The sequence below is a fragment of the Sciurus carolinensis genome, chromosome 6, assembly GCF_902686445.1.
Source record: "Sciurus carolinensis chromosome 6, mSciCar1.2, whole genome shotgun sequence".
Lineage (NCBI taxonomy): Eukaryota > Metazoa > Chordata > Mammalia > Rodentia > Sciuridae > Sciurus > Sciurus carolinensis.
Genome location: NC_062218.1, coordinates 132,097,794 through 132,119,463, shown reverse-complemented (window position 1 = coordinate 132,119,463; position 21,670 = coordinate 132,097,794). Strand labels below are relative to the sequence as shown.

Sequence of the window (21,670 nt, the reverse complement as noted above, 5' to 3'; positions counted from 1 at the left end):
TTATGAGGGCAAGGCAGGTGTATAGACAAGTCATCAAGTGTCCTGCCCTCCAATGTTCTGTAAAAAGATAAACACACATATATATCACCGTGGTAGTAACTGTATCCTGGTAGCTTAATTAATGTTGTTACCTCATTTAATGCATGAGTTTTATTTTACAACACATTCATATACAAGCATCTATCATCTAAAGTTTCAACATCAATTGTTTATCAAATATTGAACATAAAGAACAAAACATTGCTAGATTATTTAGCTATAATGCAAGAACATTCATTTTAAATATTGGTCCTTGTGAACAATTTTCCAAATGATCTTACTCATACATTGAATGAATGAGACACATTTAATATTAGTAGTAATAATAATAAAAAAAAGCTTTATCTTGGAGAGAATGGGAGGACTTACTTGTTTCCTATGTTTGGCATTTGGTTCCTGTGAAGCAATATTTAAAGAGGCTCATGTCATTTGGTAAACTTGGCAATGGGATAATGCATGAGTTTTGAGTGATTTAGAACACATGACACTACATGGTCCAGGAAGTAAACAGAAGCTTGAATTTTCTCCATAAAATATAACAACTTTGAAACATAGACATTTGACCACACAAAAGCAACTAGAGGAAAATACTGTTACTTGATTTGTTGGGCCATCTCTTAATTCGTTGTAGAAGTGAGTAAGCTTATATTAGGAAACTGAGAATTTAAAAAATATTTATAAGGCTGTGGTTGTGGCTCAGTGGTAGAGTACTTACCTAGCACACGTGAAGCACTGGGTTAGATCGTCAGCACCACATAAAAAAAATAAACAAAATAAGGGTATTATGTTCCTCTATAACTAAAAATATTTAAAAAATGATCTAACATAGTGTTGACTCAGGGATGAATAGAAGCCTTTTCCAGTAGGGTGTGCTGAGGGTTCCCTGTATCCTTCAAGGAGTTTTCTAAAGAAGAAGAAAAAAAATCAACTCTTAAAGTGAACATGTGGTCAAGATTTTAATAGTAATTATTTATGAAATAATGATGTGGGTATCACAATTAGTAGAGTTCTTTGAGAATCTTAACGAATAGACATATTTATCTTCACATATATATGCAAGAATGTGAAAACAGACAAAAGCACTGTCTGCTACAGGGCAGGATGAGTCATTTGAGCCTCAATAGACAGATTTTATTTATGTGCCAACATTGCTACTAATTATGAAAAACTTACAGAATTGTAAAATAGTTCCATGGCAGTGAAATGCTAGATTCAGAAAACCCAGATATTTTGCAATGAATACTGTAGTTTCCTGTGGAAGACATATAGGAAATGCTCTGCTTAATCCAAATATTCTCATATTTTCAACAATAAAGGCATCTTCAAGACACAAGTTTCTTTGTCATGTAAAGATGATTACCTGACTTTCTGCCTCCACCAGACAGACCTTCCCTCAGGCCTCCAAGCAGAAAACCAGACTCCAGTCACTGCAGATCCACAGTGCTCACCAAATCCAAAGAGATTTCTGGCATCAAAGATCAGATTCAATGTTTCCACAGAAATGTGAGGAAATGCTGAGATGATTTGCTGGAGCCCACAGCATAGCAACTAATACTATCATAGACCTGTCCTCTCCCAGAACATCCACGCTGTGTTCTGGATTCCTCACAGAAAGCAAGAGGTGAGGTGAGTCTCTGTCCTATCGAGGGTAATGAGCCCAGTGTGCAAACACCTCTTGTCAGGAGGGAACTAACTGATTATTAAGAAAATGCATTTCTGGGGCTGGGGAGATAGCTCAGTTGGTAGAGTGCTTGCCTTGTAAGCACAAGGCCCTGGGTTCAATCCCCAGCACTGAAAAAAAAAAAAAATGCATTTCCAGAAATTGAAACTGAAACCAGGTCAACTTTATATCCTTTCTGGACAGCCTAAGCACTTCCAGTAAAAGAAAAGTAAACATTTTGGGACTTCAGGGTAGTCAGAGAATAAGAGGAGGACTGAGAGAGACTTGGGGCCAGGAGAGGTAGGTTCCTCATGACCTCTGGGAGCATTCACTGAGCAAAGACCTCTGAGGACTGGACTTGCCAGGGGAAGGGAAGCACTGGGAATAGGGAGGAGGCCTGTGGGCAAGGTCCTGAAATTTCCAGTGAGAGAGGCAGAAGCATTTTCCAGCAGAAAAGAGAACTGTAACATGGTGTTTTTCTCACCTAGGAGTGCAGGTAGCTGACTGCCCCTATTACCAACACCTGGGCATGAATGGCCAAACTACTCAGAGAGGCTCTGGCAGATACTGTTTTGTGAACTGCAGATAGCTCAGACAGTTTGCAGCTGTGGATTGTTAGCTGTAGGCTTAGGAAAAAATCAGGAGCTGCCCATCTCTGTTCCCCTTCTCTCAGAAGAACTGCAGACACAGGCAGAGGCAGAGGTACCAAACCAACCAGCTGGCAAGGGCTTATTTAGTAAGCAGTCTTCAAACTTCAAAGAAGGTCTAGTCCTTCTTCTCCGGGTCTGCAGCATTGTTTTTTCACCCTTTCTACATTTGATAAAAGCAGAAGGAACAGTCTAATCATTTAATAGCAAGGACATATTTTTTCTAATGGTAAATGGAAATATAATTAACATCAGGCAGAGGAATTGCCAAGGGTTACTGAGGTTTCTCTGGGCCTTCCTTGCACTCTGTGCATGAGGTGAAGCAGGGTCCTTAAATCTAACCTGTGAGGTCAGGGGAGCCAGCTGCTTGCTTCAGGAAGGGAGGGGAGGCTTCCTTGGGGGATTAGGGTTAGGGTTAGGGTTATAAACATTAGAGCCTGCAACTAGCGATGATCCTGGCCTCACATGGTTCAGATGTCAACATCTCAGAGGACTTGGGCTCCAGGAGGTGAGGAAGTAAGGCTAGGCCCAGAATGTCTTCATTCTAGGCTAAACTTGCAGAGTCCCTGGGCAGAGCTAAGACATCCTGAATTTGGGCTCAGGCTAGAATTGAAGTGTTTACACTCCTACTGGAAGGCAAAAGTGAAAACTGGCTGGCTGTATTCTAAAAACCGGTCACTTCCAGGAATAGAAAGTGAAACCTGCCCTCACTAAAAGTCCCCTCCCTGTGGAGCTGAGGCAGACAGACAGACTCAAATCTATAAATAGCAGAGCAGTGAGTAGGGGCAGCACAGTAAATCTGCTTTGAAGTGAAGAAAGAAAACCCAGGAAGACTGAACTCTTCTCCTTTCCAGCTCCTTTCCTCCATTGGTTCTTCCTCAGAAGAATCCAGCTCTCCACAAGAGACTTCTACCTTCTGGAACCATCTGGGACTGGATTTCAGTTGGGGAAGGTTGCAGAGGCAACTGTCCCTGCCTGAGGGCAGCAACCGTTCCCCAGGGAGGCAGTGATATCCCAGAAGAGGTGCTGACATCCCAACATAGCCACCCCTCTGCAACAGGTAAGAGAAGGGCTTCTAGTGCAGCTTGCTGATAATTGCTTGTAGAATGAGCAATTAAATATGGACCCCTAACATCAGGGCAGGAGATCTTGGGATCTGGTTTACTGTACCCAGGGTGTGTTCACGGCAGGGCCTCACTCTGACATTCTTCAGGGGTCACATAGCACCCTAACATTTTTTGTGCTTCCAAAACATCTAACCTAGCAGTGTGGATGCAACGCACTTCTCTTTTACCCACATACTCCTGGCATTGTAGGTCTACTGGTGTGGCCCAAATTTGGAGAAAGAGGATGGGATATGCCTCCCACATTGTCTTAGAGCCTAAGTTGAAAAGTTCATTTTCTCTATGAGGTCAGACACTCAGGATCCAAATCAGCCACTGGCAATATCTGAGAGAGCTTGACATTATGACAACCAATGAGTTCCTTACCTGGACCACCCAGGGAATGGTAATCTGAGGTTGGATTTTGAACATGAGGTGTCTAAGTGACCCTTTTACCTGACTCAATTCAAATATGTTTTCTTCATTGGCGAAACTAACTCATTGCTGGGCACCAACTCATTCCTTGATGGCTTTCCAAATACCATCTTCCCAGGGCATGCCAGGTCTAGTACTGCACTCAATGATCCTGGAGAGGCTTGCCACCCTTTCCTATAATAAATTATCACATTGATATTCCCTGAGTCTTCCCCAATGATGATGAAATGAGCAACAAAACAAGGGTTTGGGTCAATATAGGATCTATGGTCAAAAAAGTCCTTCATGCTTTAGATCCATTTCTAATCCAGGTTAGTTCCCTCATCTCTGTGAGTCTTGTTGATAAGGGGTCAGGGTAGTTGAATGAAGCATAAACTACTTAAAACCCTGCATAGGAAATCCACAAATAAGCATTCTTTACTCCTTTTCAATTAAGTTATAAAATGTATTTGGCGGGTTGCAGCCAACATTAAAAAAATAATGAAATAGAAATAAAAAAAATACAATTCAACAGAATATAGAATAGACTAAACTGAATTAAAAGTAAATCATGTGATTGATCTTCACTCAGGTCTTTGCATGTGATTGAATAAGCACATGATTCCCTTGTGAAATGCATCTCCTATAGTGGATTTTAGTCAGAAGACTTTGAAGATACTGCTCACAGGGTTTAGTTCTTCTTTTTAAGCCTGGCTGGTTTTCCTCTAGTTTAACCTCCTTGCTGGACTCCCTTTGAAAGCCAGGAGAGTCTGTTCTACTTCCTTAGGGATCTTCAACCCTGTTCATAGGGGTCAGAGGTATAATCTGGCATGGCCCATCAAATAAGGGAGTGCAGGGTCCATGTGCATCCCAGACTATACTTGATGGCCTTTCTGCAAGTCCTGAGTCAGTACTCTGAGCCAGAGCCCTAAAGCTGTCCCATACTAAAACTCAATACTGACTCTCCCTGGAGAATCCTGCGACCTCACCTAGAGTTACCCAGGTCTTTCTCTGGTCTCTTGTGATACATGGGCTTTAGCAGGGCACTGCTTACAAAGGCCATTGGTACTGGATCTCATGTGGCTGTACTGTACAGTGGTAATCAGCATCAGAGTGCAGGGCAATGGACCAGGGAAGCAGGCATTAAAGGTCAAGGATCTGAGTATTAGGTCCAGAGCTACAGGGTCATGAATACTTTTTCCTACAGGGCATAGAACTGAGTGCTCAGATGAGCAGACAGGTTGTAAGGGCCTGACGTAAGCAAGATTTGGTTACATAAATGTTCTCAAAAAGTGTAGGTGTTGGGCTGGGGAGATATCTCAGTTGGTAGAGTGTTTGCCTTGCAAGCACAAGGCCCTGGGTTCGATCCCTAGCACCACAAGAAAAAAAAAATGTAGGTGTTATACCTACTTCACCCATATGTTAAAAAGGTCAATACCTTTCTCAGCCCCTCCCATGGGAGAGTAATTGCCAGAGGTGTGTGGGGAGCAGGCTTTAGTTTTTCAGATGACAGATTTAAAGAAGGAGAATTAATTGTGCTGCCAATTAGTAATTAACAATTTATAAAACATATTTCTTTTCATTAGAAAGAAGTGGATCAAATACCTGGTAGGTACCAGAGACACTGGGAAAATAAATGAAATTATTTTATTGGAAGTGCCAATACTGTATTTGTATTAATATGATAGTAAGTATGAACCAATACTTTCTGAATTTTCTATTTTCAATTCTAACTTATTATTATTATTTTGTTTTGGGAAAACAGAATTCACTCAATCAGGTAAGCAACTAAATTCACTCTTTTGAGATTCCATTTTTTAGGTCTTGAGAAGAGGTGTGGTGACTTCAAAGGTAGGAAATACTCATGGAGTAAATGCCCTCTCTTCATTTTCCTGAGTAATAATGTTTTCCAAAAAGATAATTTTCAGATGTTGAAGGCAGAATCCAAATAGAGAAAGTCCCACCCTGGTTGCTGGAAGCAGCTTTTGCTCTGCATCTTTCCCTTGACCTCTGATGTATCCCTGATTCTGAACATATAGCTGTGCGCAAAGGTTGGTCTTCTGTTCTGTCTCATTAATGCCTCTTGAAATCTTCTTCCCCTACTTGGTAGGGATTTTTAGGAATTCTCGAGATCCTCTGCTGCTATAGCACAAAAGCAGCCAGAGACTATGTGTAAACAAATAAGCATAGTTGTATGCCAATGAAACTTTATTGGTGGACACTGAAATCTGAATTTCACATAGTTTTCATTTGTCACAAAATATTATTCTTCTTTTGATTTTTTCCCAGTCATTTAAAAATGTAAAACCTATTCAGGGATGTGGTCCATTACCTGTCTTAGTTCATTTTCCATTGTTCTAATGGAGAATATCTGAGATTGGGTAATTTATAAGGAAAAGAGGTTTAGTTGTCTCATAGTTCTGTAGTCCAGGAAGTTCAAGATCACTTAGCCACATCTGGTGAGGTTCTTCTTGTTGGTGGGGAGTCTCTGCAGTCTCAAGGTAGAAGAAGACATCACATGGTGAAAGAAGCCTGCTTTCTGAGTCCTTAAACAAGTTGGAAGTCCAGGTTCTTGCAGTTGATCTATCAGGGGAGAATTCAAAGTGAATATACATATAAGGTTTGATCATTTGTAGACCAATTGGGGGAATGATTCAGGGGCTGCCCATTTCTTTCTGTCTTTTATGGGTTACTGGCCCCATGGGACCCCTAACATAAATATTAAATCTTTCTTAGATTCCTAATCTAAGATTTTACTTAGAAGGAAACACAATATGGAATTTGATCTGGGGACAGAAAATTCCTTGCACATAGCCTAATTGGGAAGCCTGGGACTCATACAGATTTTTTCCCTGGGGTCATGACTGTGCTGAGGCCTCTCTAATGCACATTCATGCCCTCATAAACAAGGACCCTGGTGATTGTTTGGAAGGAGCCAGATAGGACTTGAAAAAATTTGAGGGTGCCAGAGCAGGGCAGGGATACCCTTTGATAAGGGAAGAATTTCATAATGTCCTAAATTAAGTCAGAGGTCAGAGAAAGGAAGGAGGAAAGAGATAGAAGTCCATTTTAACTCATATCTTCAAGCTAAATCAACAAAGAAAAAGACAAACTCTACTTCATGTTCCTTTCCTGTATGCTGAAGATAATCATGTTGCAGTTTGCTTTTGGAACCAAGCAACCAAAAAGTAGCAAAAACTTATTTTTATGGACTAACTTTCTATTGCTTTGCATTGTACTGCCCCTCTTATCTATAGCTGTTGTAGGTTCAATGCAAATAATTTATGTTTATTTTCCCCCAAAATTTCAAAGCTCAATAAATGCTTTACTTTCAGAGACCTCTTAGTCTCAACAGTTTGATTTAACATCTTAGGAAATTAACTGAGCATAAAAAGACTTTCCATCTTTTCCTGTTTGCTCTGATCACATTCACTTTACCTTCTTCATTCTTCAAGGCTTCCCTTGTGAGTGAAGCTCACAATACACCAAAGTTAAATCAAACAGATTTTGAATCACATCAGTGAGAGGTAATAAAGGTAAAGTTGGGCTTTTCTTGACCTCACACAACTCCTTTCCTCCGGTCAATCCTCCTATTTCAGAATATTTTCCTATCCTGAGACTAGTCCAGGGGTCCATTCTCCTGGTTTCCAACTGGCTTGATTCCCACATACACCAATCCACAGCCAAACTGTTTACTCCCTCACCTGGTTCAGGGTACCTCCACTCCTTACAGAACATTAGCCTATGTTCTATGAAACCTTGAGTGTGTTCAGGTATACCTGGGGGAAGACACTTAAGAGATTCTGTGGCCACTGGTGTCAGGGGCTTGCAGTTACTTAACAGACATGATGTGTGATAGTGGCCTTTCCTATTACTCTTCATTCCTTTGAACTCTTGGTATCACTCTGATTATTTCATTAGGTACCTCCCTCTGCTAATGAGTCTAAAGTGCCTAGAATAGGCTCCAATTAGTGGGTATAATGTTGGAATTTTCTTTGCAATTGTATATCAATGATGAGATGATAAGAAGAGACAGAAGCTAGTTTCTATTTTCCCCCAAAATTGTGGAAGGTGAATCCAGGTAGTTGTAAATGGCAGTTGATTGCTATAACAAATCAGTGTCCCCAAGGGAAGTGCCTCAGCATCAATAATCATTATCCCAGGGAGCTGGAATTTCTATTAAACAGGATTATCTTTACCAGACGGAAAAATGGACACATTCTGAAGTTCAAATTTTGAATCCCTTGCACACCCTCTATGTAATTCAAGACTTGTTATTTATTCATAATTCTGTTTTTGCACCCATATTCAAGTAACAATATCACTTATTTAATAGAGTTTGAGGAAGATTAAATGAGATAAGGCATGCAAAAGACACAGCACTGACATATTCACAATACATCAACTTCATACTGGTTAAAGTTGGAGGGAGGAAGAAGAACCAGAGGATATCTTTCTCAGAGACCATTAGACAACCAAAGAGCCTTCACCAAGAGGGTTGTAACATCCTGTGGATCCTGCTGTAAAATCTTCACATGAATCCTGGGAGCAGGTAGCATGACTTCCCCAAAGCACAAGGTTGAAGACTGGAATTTTAGGAATATGCCCATGTTGCAAGGACCTGAGCTGGTCCTCAAGAGTAAAGGGATTCTGAGATTATTTCCTCCAGGGGGATAATGAGTGCAGACCTTGGAACTAGAAGAGCAGTGACTGTAAGGGTTAGGTGGTACCCCAGGAGAAGAACAAGGAAAGGGGTGTCTCCGGGAAGGTTGTAAAGGTCAAGAAACTGCATCGTGAGACCTGCATGTGGTCATGTCATAAAATTTATCCCACAGAAAGAACAGTGAGCCTTCTGGGACAGAAACCTGGCTATATCAGTTGTGAACACCGTATAGAACTTCAGAAACTTCAAGGGACCCCATTGGTGGACTTGTTAGGGTCTGATATTGACTGGTCCCTGATATCGACTGATCCCCAGAGAGTCAAAGTGCACACACGGTAATGCAAGACACACAACGAGGTTTTATTGCAAGCTCGAGCCGGGACCGCAACCATCCTCTCAGACCATTGCAATGGCTGAGTGGGGAGTGGCCCCGAGGGGCAAGAAAGCCCTCTATTTAAGAGATTTCTAAGCATTCACACACAAAGACCTGTACATTATTGGTTAACATTTGAACAACTAAACATTAGTCCTCCTCTGGTTGGGTCCTGTCAAACTATTTGATTCTCATTGGGTCCCATCAGAACTGAATGGTCCTAGTGGAAGAAGGGAGGAGGGAAGGGGTGAACCATGCAGGAGATGAGTCAGGGCTAGGCCCCCCCTGTCCTTGATAGATAAGGTTTCCAGGCAACTGCACATTCCTCAGACAAATATCTCTTAACAACCTTGGTAAGCACAGGGGCTCAGCAGTCCTGTTTGTCCTGTATTGCCTGCATCCGGATGATTGAGACAGTTAGCTGCACAGATATCACCCTGTTCTCAACATTCCCCCCTTCAGTTGTTCATAATGAGGAATCATGCTCATTTGGGCGTCACGCATATTCATTTTCTGGGGCCAGTACTCTCTCGTATTGTTGTCTCAGCACCATTAGTTGGACCATGCTTACATGGTCCTTAATAAAAACTATTAACTTATTTAAAATGTAGGGGCCAAAAGTTAAAAGAAACAAAAGCAGGGCTAAGGGGCCTACTAGGGTAGAGATTAGGGTAGCAAGCCAAGGGGATCTATTTTTTTTTTTCTTTGTCAGATGTTTTATTAAGCAGTTTATGTGCATTTTCTTTTTTTTTTATTGTAAACAAATGGGATACATGTTGTTTCTCTGTCTGTACATGGCGTAAAGGCATACCATTTGTGTAATCATAAATTTACATAGGGTAATGTTGTTTGATTCATTCTGCCATTTTTTCCCTCCCCCCCACCCCTCCCACCCCTCCCCTCCATCTATACAGTCCTTCCTTCCTCCATTCAAGGGGATCTATTGAACCATGCTTCAAATCAATTTTCTTGGGCCTCCCCGTCTCGCTTCCTCTTGGCAAGACCCTCTCTGACCTTAGCCATGGATTCCCTCACTACTCCAGGATGATTAGCATAAAAATAACATTCTTCTCCCAGGGCCGCACATAGACCTCCTCACTTACAGTCTTTAAAGGCAGGTAAATTTGGTAATCAATGAGCTTAGGAGATCCTTAACATTTTATTCTCCCAGGGGCAGTCTCCAACTTCCAGAGGCAGATGACTTTCATGGACTTCATTTCCTCAATTTGACCTGATCCCCCATTTCTACACTAACTGCCTATCCCCAGTTCTGGCTTCATTCCCCCTGTCTAATTTTAGGAACTCCTTGCTGCTGTAGGGAAAGGGGGTGATGACTGTTCTGGCTGCTTCGAGCTGGAAGGGGGCAGTGTGGGGCAAGCAGTTTGGAGTTCCATTTCAAAAATCACGTCAATTGAGGGGTCCAAGGTAGAAGTCTGGTTGGGGAAGAGCAGGTTGTAAAGTCATCTGGGGGTGGGTGCTTCTATGAGAGAAGAACAAAAAGACATGAGTACTGAAATGAGATTAGTACAAAGTAAATGTTGCTGCATCTGGAACATGCCAATGAATATCATAAAGATGACAGAAGTCAATAATTCCTCACCAGGGGGTGGAAGAACTGAGAAGTTGTTCCCATAACAAGGCCTAGCAAAGGCTGGAGAGGACAAGGCCTTTATTTGGGGACTTTAACATTGTCCAGGTTATCAGGAACGTAAACACAATATTTAACTCTTAATGTCATTGATGTCCCCAGAAAATATAGTTAAGTTACTTAATGTCATCTGATTTTTGTACAATATCCCTTTATTGGTATAGCCTGTATTAAGTAGAGATCTCTATATTTCTGTTACTTAGGGCTAGATAATCATACTAGCAAACATAGATTAAGCCTACCTGTGACTGTAGGTCTTAAACTGACTAAAATCTTCTGACTCTGGCAGTTTCCCTTGATAGTTATCAGGCACATTTGCCTAAGAATCTTTCTTTTGTAGCTTCCACTCTTAATTTTAGTGGGCTAACACAAGTGTACATTTTCAGTTACATTTAACTATTATTTCTTTTAAAAGCCCAAGAGTGGCTGTATTTTGGTTTTAACTGTTTTGCTAGGTGTCTAAGATCAATCTGGTCAATGTGACCTGTTCCTGTATGTTAAAGAGTCAGCTGAGTTCCCACAGGGGTTACTCGTAGAGAACTTAAGAGCAGCTTCTTAGCTCAGTTAGTGCCGTTCATTAGGCAGGGCCTCCTTGATCAGGTGGCTTCCCTTGGAAGCATTAGGGATATCTCCCTTTTTCCATGATCCTCCTCTGCAGCAGTGCACTGATTGGCTTTTTATCCTCCAGTGGTCTCATCAATCTCCCTGATTGGGAGGTTGTGTGACCCAGAGTTGCAAAACTCCTTAGAGAAGTTCTCTTGTTCCCTGGATTCAGGCTGACTGAGGGCAAGACCCGAATACTGGCTTTTCTTGGCCTCTGTATTTAATCTCAATCTCTAAGTTTGATCTTAACCATCCAGCAAGTCAGTCTCACCAGTCATAAAGTAAGAGTACTGGGCTTTAGCTTCAATGTTTATAACTTTACAGTCATTTACCCTTTTATTAAAGTACTACCACATACTATCTGTTTTGAAGATGATGACCTATTATCACAAGTTACCTAGGTTGTATGTTCTGGAAGCAGCTACTTCTGCAAAACAGTAACAGGCAACAGTTTTAAAAAATGAAATTAGCAAGAGTAAAAACATATTTAGCTTGTATAATAGCTATCTTGAATTTTGGCTGAGTTCTACATTATATACCCTGTTTGAGATCACAGTAATCTTTACAACAAACATCAAACTTTTGAGCACAACTTTAAATGAGTTAAAGTCTGGCTTACTTTGGAGCCATTCTAAAATGCAGCAGGATGAGGCAGAGCCTTATCTCAGGTATTGCAGGGCTCTTCACAAATCTTAAATAAAATGTTCTAATCCTGAAGCTAATTTTAGCCCCTTTTGCCATGACCAGCATGACCAAATTTTCAAGTTCAGTGAGGGGCAAAGGAGTATTAGAAAATAAAGGTTTATAAACACAGATTTTGAAGATTAAGCTGAGATCAGATGGAGCTCTGTTCTCTGATGGAAATGCAGATCTAAAGAGTTATGTTAGTAATCTTTATACATATCTTATTATTAGGTTAAAGACTATGTAAGCATTATTCTTTGTTTTCAGGAAAGTTACAGAGACTAGAACATCTATGTAACTTTTTTCCACAACTGCAAGGTGCAGTGTTAGGAACTCTGTGTAGCTCTCAAAGAAGTCCACTGTCCAAAGTTACTGTAAGGTGGGCAGGAACTAGAGAAGGGAGCTGATGAAACACTGGTTATCTAGCAAAACAATTTCTTTTTGCCCAAGAGCTGTGTGCCTGAGATAAATGTAAGAGCTGATAGGACTCCTGTACAGAGCCTCCCCAGGGAGGGTACTGCCACAGCAGTTAGGCATCTTGTGCTCCTACACAGGAACACTCCCAGACACCAGACATGCTACAGTCATGAGGTCAGAGACCCCAATCTCAGTCATTGTTGTCTCATTTTTACTATTGCGCATTACACTCTTTCTTAAATGTCATTTTAAGAAGTTTACATATATTGACTCCTGAGTCTATATGAACATTAGTTAACACAGTCTAACATTATATCCCAAACAGGAATCAATCAAAGAAAGGCTGAGAGAGCCTTGTGTAGTGAAATACTTTCACCTTCTATGATATGAACCTTTAAACAAATCAGGCTGTCACTAACTCTTAGAAATACAATTTACATTTAAATTTTTATCTTAGTGAAATAAGTAACCAATTTTACATATATCTTATTGATAATAGGTCCCATAATAGAACATTAAGTGATAGAAATAAATCCCCAATAAAACGTACTCTTTAAGTTTTAAATTAACATTACAGACAAGTTTATTCTGGAGAATAGCAGCTTGATAAATTTCCTGCTTTAAAGATGTATATCTGGAAAATATGAACACATTTAATATACAAAGAGTGACCATTTCACAATTACCTTGATACCTTTATATTAACAAAATTTAGTTTTGAAAGAAAAATTTAGACTCTAATGTAGTACAATATTTTAACAGTTTTATAACTATAATTGCATTAACCTCAATTTTCAAGAATAATTGTTCTAAAGAATGAAACTTAACAGATATAATGTTAAGAGTAAATTAATGTCTCTAAGAAATCCTTGTCAATTTAACATATAAACTAAACTTCGGTTTATATCAGTACAGTAGTATTTGACTTTAAGAAAAACCTTAAACAGCTTTAACTGATTGTCTCACATACTTGTAACCAACTTAGTTACGTGCAAACTTGTTGACTTTTGCCCTTTACTTACACAGACTTTCTTAGCACTTACTTAGACTCTCATGTATTTCATCATATAAACACTTTCTTATCCAGAAAGATTTTGTTCTTCACTAAATATAGTTCCATTTCTAGAGCTTTTTATTTTCTCTTTCCTATCTGTTGACACCTTTTTGTTCACATTCTGAAACACACATTATGAAATTTCTGAATTTAGATAAATTACTCCATTTTAACAAGACAAAATACTTTGTTGTTTATAGTACTCTAACTGAAACACAGTGAGAGGGGAGATGGTAACTCTAAATCCAAATCTAAGAGCTCCTTGGAGCTTTGCAGAACTGGATGGGGAGCAAGGGGAAGTGGTAAGGGAGCAGATGGAATGCTCACCCTCTAGGTTGGGGTTTTACCTGTTAGGACATAACTCTTAATAACCTTGTTTTTAGTAATGACACAAAGCAATTTTAAACACTTTTTAATTTACCAGCATATGAAAACACCAATAATGTTTAAGTATGTTACTCCATGGAATTTAAGGACTTAAGAGTACTTAATGTTATTTAACAGTTACCATTTTAACTTTGCAAATTAATCAGATGTCACTAACAAACACATTTGAGTAGTCTCACACATGTTAAATTTAATTTACTTATTTTGAAAAAACAAGATATCAGACAAGTGTCCTGAACAGTATTTGCCATCTCTTTTCTGTTGAAGAAAAGTCCTAGAAACAATTGATATTAGACATTGTTTAACATCAACATTTCATTAGTTTGACCACCTAGAGACTTGCGAATTATTTCTAAAGACATTTCACTTTTATTACTTTACCCAATTTAAATTGAACCCTTTTAAATCACGTGAATAAAAGTATTTGGATCCATTTTTAAAATTTTAATTTTATGTGCGCTTATTATCTATGTCAATTTTGTCAGGTACATATAGGCAATATGACCTTAAACAATAACACATACACATAACACAAAAGCAAAGGCCTTGTAATGTTTATCTCCATTGCAATGTAACAGATGTTTAAAAATAACTCTAGAGTTGGATAAAAAAGAACTGATCAAAAAAAATCATTAACCTAGGTATGTAGGATCAAAATTATGAGCTAAAAAATACCGCATTAAAGAAAAACAAAACAAGAATCTTAGAAAATGAGTTAGTTCTGTGTAGCAGCCCAGGAGTTTAAAATGGAAACCTTTTTTTTTTTTTTTTTTTTTCTGTTTCAGGCCACCCCCGCTCCTGCTGAGACTGCTGCAGTTTACATTCCAATGCAGACTTCAGCAAGGGAAAATTGCCTAGGACCTTTTAACTCTTTTTTTCCTGGTTGAGAAATCAGGTTAGGTTTGAATGCAGAAAATCATGAAACATTATTTCCCACTACTTTTGAGGAATGGAGCTGCTATATCATATTCCTTACTGCCATGGGTACTCCAAGGGCACAGAGTGGGAGGGGCAGATGGCAGGAGGCCTTTGTTATCATTAGTGTCTGTCTCCTCCTCCTCAGAAGTTACAATGTTTGAAGTGAAGGCCTGGGGGGGTCATTTTCTTGTCTTTTGGTTTCACCTTAAGCCTGCTCTGCAAACTGGGAGCTGCTGAGCTTCTGCCTAGGGGGATTGGAGTAAACAAATCTCTCAGGAACAAGGAGAAGGACTATAAAGTAGCCTGCAATGAGTATCCCTTAAGCCTAAGATAGGGGACCTGAGGGAGGACAAAGGAGCCTATCTTCCGACAAACAAAGAGGTGTTTAGGATCCCAAATATTTTGGTGCTTCACGGGGGAACTTCTGTAAGTCATTACTTCACAGCTGTGTGTCCCGCATGGTGACTCCAGTAAAATTGTCACAGAGGGAGACCTGGGGAGGCATGTAACTCAAGCCAGCTCTCGTGCCTTTTCTTGGAGGGTCTCTTGGGAGGGGTTGATTTTAAATGCCTCCCTCTTGCAGCTTAAAGAGAACACAGTGAGCACATCTGAGCACATCTAATCACAGGAACAGTAAGAGGGAGACTCTAGAGAGACTAGTGATGGCTAACTATACGAACAAAGGGAACCTGGGCATTTCCATTCTAATTGTCCCAGTTCTTAATCCTACAGTTTGAATTTCTATGTCTGACCAGCAAGGGAAGGGGAGCATCCAGGAGGGAGTGGATGTGCATGAGTGTTGTGTAGCCCATTTTACCCTCCAAAAATGAAGAGTCAGAAAGCTGCACCTCAAGCAGATGTGGGGTGCATGGAGAGAGAAACTTACTCACCTTGCTCAGCGTAGATCTTGGTGAAGATTGGCTACTCCGTGGAGCAGAGTGTAGCAAACTCACCCTCCTGTAGGTGGTCTATACCAAAGTTCTGTCCTCTGGCACAGACCTCTGAGGAGTCACCTGAGCCTGTCCCATAATAATGAGGAGAAAAGGACCAAGCAGACCAAAAAGAACAAGGGAGGCAATACACGCAGTAAAACAAATTCTCACAGGACTCTCCAACATCCACTGGCCCATCAGCCACACCACTCTCACAGGCGCAATGCCCTTCTCATTCACACTACCAGAATCAGACCAAGGATCCTTACCAAACAGCCACCCAAATGGCGTCCACTGGGGACATTGGAGCGACTCCTGATCGTCGGGGATGTCTCCCACAACTTTCGACAGTGGAACCTCCAGGGTCTCTCGCAACCTTTTCCTTCCACCAAATGAGAATTCTCACCCAAACTCTAACCAGGACTTACGTCCTCCCAGGACTTACGTCCTACCAGGAGGTGGACAATCCTCCTTCTGCGGCAAATTTCCTTAGAAATCTCGGTACCGTGGGCTGTTTGTCTCTCCTGGGCTGGAGTCGGACAAGTCTATCCCGAATGAGCCCCCAAATGTTAGGGTCCGATATCGACTGGTCCCCGATATTGACTGATCCCCAGAGAGTCAAAGTGCACACACGGTAATGCAAGACACACAACGAGGTTTTATTGCCTGGACTGCAACCAGCCTCTCAGACCATTGCAATGGCTGAGTGGGGAGCAGCCCCGAGGGGCGAGAAAACCCTCTATTTAAGAGATATCCAAGCATTCACACACAAAGACTTGTACATTATTGGTTAACATTTGAACAACTAAACATTAGTCCTCCTCTGGTTGGGTCCTGCCAATCTATTTGATTCTCATTGGGTCCCGCCAGAACTGAATGGTCCTAGTGGAAGAAGGGAGGAGGGAAGGGGTGAACCATGCAGGAGATGAGTCAGGGCTAGGCCCCCCCTGTCCTTGATAGATAAGGTTTCCAGGCAACTGCACATTCCTCAGACAAATATCTCTTAACAACCTTGGTAAGCACAGGGGCTCAGCAGTCCTGTTTGTCCTGTATTGCCTGCATCCGGATGATTGAGACAGTTAGCTGCACAGATATCACCCTGTTCTCAACAGACTGACCAGAGAGCTCCTTATAGAACAGGAAGATTCTGTGAGGCTCAAAAAAGCAACTCTACAACTAATGAGATGGTCTTGAATTTAAGAAAATTTGTATTTATGTACAAAGAGGTGATTAAGTACTTTTAAGGGAAGTACATTGCAATTACCAATAATTGTAGGATTATGAAAGTCCATCAGCCAAGAACAATCTATGTATTGTAACTTTGAGTAGAATCTACTGGATAATCCCAACTAATTATCTTTCTAATCCTATTCCATAAATGCTTTCAATCTCATTGAAATAATTAAGCTAATAAGAGAAACAAGTTCATAGAACAGCTTGAATACCTACATGAATAATAATACTATCAACAGTTATACATAGAAATATAAAATTTAAGTGCTAACTTAAAATAAGCAGGAGATTATTTAAAAAGTTGTTCTGACTTGTCTGTTGAAGTTGTAGTTATTATCATCCCAGTTTTTCAAGAAACATAATATCTCCAGAAAAAGGAGAAAACTCACTTTTATAGCATTATTAACATAATTGAATTGTTCTTAACAAAGAAGGATAATCCCAGCAAGGACTAGCATGTCTTCATCAGTGTATTACTCACTATGGAGAGCTGGCACAAGTTGGTCTTGCATTTCCAGTGGTCAGTCTCTTCCCACAAATTTGGGGCAAAATAAGGATGTGTGCTCCCATCTCAGTGACTTACCTGACATACTACTTCTCAAGTTCATTGGGGCTTTGGGGCTGACTATTGCCATATCAGCCCCGAGCAATCTCAGGAACTCCATACCAATTAAAAATGTGCAAATTTCCTGGATGAGTACTTTGCTTGCTCTGTTGGTAATTGAAGTGTCTTTGCTACCTCTTCTGTTGTAGATCTGAAACCCTGGGAATGGGATGTGAACTTTCTGGTGTCCTGTGTCATACTGTGTCTAACTCCCTGTATTCTGTTTCTGCAGGTTGTTCCACAACTCACCAACATGGCAAAAGCCCCTGTGTCCCATTACACTCCATTGTCTACATCTTTCACTTCTGTTGTGTCATACAATAAAGGCTGGAACATTTTAATATTTGAGGAGTTGAGCAGAAACATTGAGAAGGCCTTGAAAGAAGGGAAGTTGTTGGAAGTTGTCTCTGTGGTCAGGGAGACTATGGAGAGAGCATCCAGAACCCAAGTGAGCATTGCTGTGACTGGGGAGTCAGGCAATGGTATGTCATCCTTCATAAATGCACTGCGGTTCCTTGGACATGAGGAGGAGGCCTCAGCTCCCATTGGAGTGGTGAGGACCACCCAGACAAGAGGAAGCTACACTTCTTCCCATTTTCCTAATGTGGTGCTGTGGGACCTACCTGGCATGGGGACTACTGCTCAAGGTCTAGAGAACTATCTGAAAGAGATGCAGTTCAGCCATTATGATCTCTTTATCATCATTGCATCTGAGCAGTTCAGCATTAATCATGTAAAACTTGCCAGAGCCATTCAGAGAATGGGAAAGAGGTTCTATGTTGTCTGGACTAAGCTGGACAGGGATCTCAGCACAAGTGCCCTCTCAAAGGGACAGCTATTGCAGAATATTCAAAAGAATATCAAGGAAAATTTTCAGAAGGTGCGGGTATGTGAACCTCCCATGTTTCTGGTATCCAACTTTGACCCTTTATTGCATGACTTCCCAAAGCTTAGGAACACATTGCAAATAGACCTCCTGGGCATTAGGTGCCGAGGTCCCTTAGACACACTTTCCCATATTTGTGAGGAGACCATTAATGATAAAGTGAACTCCTTGAAGGGGAGATTATCCACAGAATATTTGGAAGACATTCTAGGCATTAGGAATGCTGATGACTTGGGGGAGTGTCTGGAAGCATACAAATTGCTCTTTGGTGTGGATAATGCATCACTTCAGCAGGTGGCTCAGAGTATGGGGACATGGGCTTCTGAGTACATGACCATCATGAAGTCCCAGGATTTGCACACTCTCTGTGGAAGCGACTGGAAAATGAAACTCATGACTTGTTTAATCATGAGGGCATTGCTAAAACTTTTTAGGTATATCCCATTCTTAGGCAACCTTGTCATCCACTGCTTCAGATACATGAGACACAGGAGAATCCTTGAGTTAGTTGCTCAGGACACCAAGAATATCCTGATGAAAATTCTGAAGAATGTGTGCTCTCCACCTGATAACAATTTTGGGAATGATCCAGCCAGCTTGTTCTTTGGGGGAAGTTAGCTTGACTCAGGATCCCATTCTCAGTCTGGTCTCTCTTTCTCCACTAGGAGAATCAAGGAATTTCCACTAGAAATCAAGAGATTTAACTCAACATTTCCTATTCCTGTTAAGGTTCATACATTCTTTGAAAGGAATTAAGAAAATCACTTGTATTCCTTTGTCTAATCTTAATGTACTCTTCTTTTGAGAAACAAGTATTGCTGAATTCATTAATGAAGTTTCCTGGGTTCAGTATATATACATTTTGGTAGTAATTGTTAATTGTGATATAGATCTGTTTTTCCACTAAAGTATTAAAGTTAATGAGTGGAAACATTCTACCAGATACTCCCCAGAATGTACAAAGTGAATTTGTTTTCAGGGGAAATATGTAGAGAAACTGCATACTTGGTGTCTAGGGTTGTGTAGCAATAGGAGTGGAAGTGTCTATGTTGTGTGGAAGCTACCATGCTTGATGAAAAAAGAAACTCAAGCATGATCAGGATCCTGGCAGTCAGAAGAAATTTCTCATACTTTGTATGACATTAACAACTCAATTTAAAAAGTACTTTAATCCAATGAGTCAAATATGGAAATTTTAAGTATAGGTGAAATGTTCATTTTAAGAGAATGTTGATAGTGATAGTAGAGTGGAACAGACATTATTGCCTCATACATACATGACTGCATGACTAATGTGACCCTACAATATGTATCATCAGAAAAATTAGAGATTACACTCCATTTTTGTATGATCTATCAAAATATAAATGCATCTACTGTTATGTACAACAAATCAGAACAAATAAAAAAAATTAAAAAATAACTTCTCTGACACAGACTTTTTGGAGGTAAATATGCAGTCCTAAGTTATAATATGAATGAAATGAGACAAATTGAGTTATGTGGTATTCACATTCAGTGACTATAAAGGTACAACGAACTAATATCACTCAGTGAGTTCACAGTCCATCATTAGTTGGCATATTTCAGTGGAGAGAAGGAATGGAAATAGGCTTCATCTCAGTATTCATGTCTCCTCAGACCGCCTTTCCCTCATCTTCCTTTTTAATTACAAATCTCAGGATAATCTTTTTCAGAGAGATATGTTCCTTTTATACAGGAGGCAGTCTGGGTAATTTTGTTCTAAATATTTTCCATACACTTTAATCACCTACCTTTCCCCACTGGTTTCTGAAAGTACTGAGGGCAGAAACTATTTCCATTCTACTACCTTCCTTGGTGCAGACAGGCTGGGGATATCAATCAGAAGTTTATCTATCACATGTGGGTAAATGTGGAGGTCTCAGAAAAAGTTTCACTCCAATCTCAGTGAGAAGGGGAAGCATTTCTGCTCTACAGTCCAAAACATCTCTCTCCTAGTTTCCAACTGGTAATTCTAGAAACACAGTGCTAATGTTACTCTTTAAGATTTCTTGATTCAACTTAATTTTTAGAAGGCATGCTAATTTTCTCTATCACTAAATTCATGTAAGTTTTTGCCATAAATTTAATTGTGACAATGGTACTTAATATGCTGTGATATCATGCCTTTTTGAGAAGTCAACTATTTGATCCTCTCAAATTTGTAGGAAGAGAGAAAGGAGAAAAAAATTTAAGGTCTGTGAGTCACAAAATATCTCTCTGGTTCAATTCAGTGGTAGGACTCATTTTCTTGGAAGTCTGCATTTATCATGCTCCCAGGGGAAGACAGGACAGGAACTCAGCTCTGGAACCTCAGGCCTTAGAGCACACTCATTGCCATTCTGGCACCCAACCTGTGTTATGGGATGATGTGAAGGGAGGATGGCAGGGACTTTATGAGTGGCCTGTGGGGACCAGCTAGCTGCCTTTCTGGCTCATCCATTTGGGCTAAGCAACTCTTTAGGGCTGGTTCTGGAGGTATCAGGATGAGAAGTACAATTTATGGTTTGAGTCACAAAGATATCAAAAGTTATCTCTTTAGAGGCCTTGTCAATCTTGTCTAAAAGAATTCTAACTGAATGGAGAGAAGCTGAGGTACCGAATTGGAAGAAAAACCTATGGAGAATCAGTCTGTATTTTGGTAACAACTCTTCAACTCAGGAAATGGGGAGAAAAAGAAGAAAGAAGATAGAAGAGAAACCCTGTGTTAGTTTGCTAGGGCTATTGTAACAAATTACCACAGTATATCTCACACAATATAAATAATTTCTCACATTTCTAGATGCTTAAGTGCAGGATCAAACTGCTGGCAGGGTTGATTTCTCTTGAGGACTCTAACCCATTTTTGTACATGCTCACCTTCTCACTGTGTACTCACCTGGCCTTTCCTCTGTGTTTTTGTATTCCTAAAATACTCTCTTTTGTTTAAAAGGACACCAGATATATTGTGTTAGGGTGCTTCACTTAAGATTCTATTTAATCTTAGTTACCTTTTTAAAGGCCCTATCTCTAAATACAGTCACATTTATATTCAGGGCTTGAACTTATAAATTTTGGGGCAACATAAGTCAATGAAAAGAAAAAAAAATCTAAAAGTACCTTTTAGTAAGAGTTGTCCCTACGTAGAAGAGAATCATGTAATGTTACAGAGAATTGTGTCTCTGAGAAGCCAGAAATATTGTTGTGAAGTCCATGGAAAGACTGGGGGGATCACCTAGTAGCTCACTGAAACCTTAAAAGATATGATCCAGGAGGTTGCTGCAAATACAAATGTGTTCTGACACCTTTTTAACCTGCTGAGGCAGAAATGGAGGTCACAGGCACTAAGTCATAAGGGTACATTTGAGGCATAAGGGATAGGCCAGTCCTATCTAATCCTTCAAT

At 40.2% G+C, this 21,670-nt stretch overlaps 1 protein-coding gene across 4 annotated transcripts; it reads left to right on the top strand.

Annotated features, from left to right (window-relative positions):
* Positions 1-3,138: 3,138 nt before the first annotated feature.
* LOC124987102 (immunity-related GTPase family M protein-like) lies at positions 3,139-20,251 on the top strand. Of its 4 annotated transcripts, XM_047556069.1 has the most exons (3): positions 3,139-3,406; positions 5,629-5,643; positions 17,612-20,251. In XM_047556069.1, the coding sequence occupies exon 3, from the start codon at positions 17,633-17,635 to the stop codon at positions 18,881-18,883; it is 1,251 nt and encodes a 416-aa protein (XP_047412025.1). In that variant the 5' UTR covers positions 3,139-3,406; positions 5,629-5,643; positions 17,612-17,632; the 3' UTR covers positions 18,884-20,251. The 4 variants fall into 4 exon arrangements, with proteins under 4 accessions (XP_047412025.1, XP_047412024.1, XP_047412026.1 ...); XM_047556068.1 differs by lacking the exon at positions 5,629-5,643 and having other exon boundaries at positions 17,612-20,250; XM_047556070.1 differs by lacking the exons at positions 3,139-3,406; positions 5,629-5,643 and adding an exon at positions 14,491-14,587.
* Positions 20,252-21,670: the final 1,419 nt, after the last annotated feature.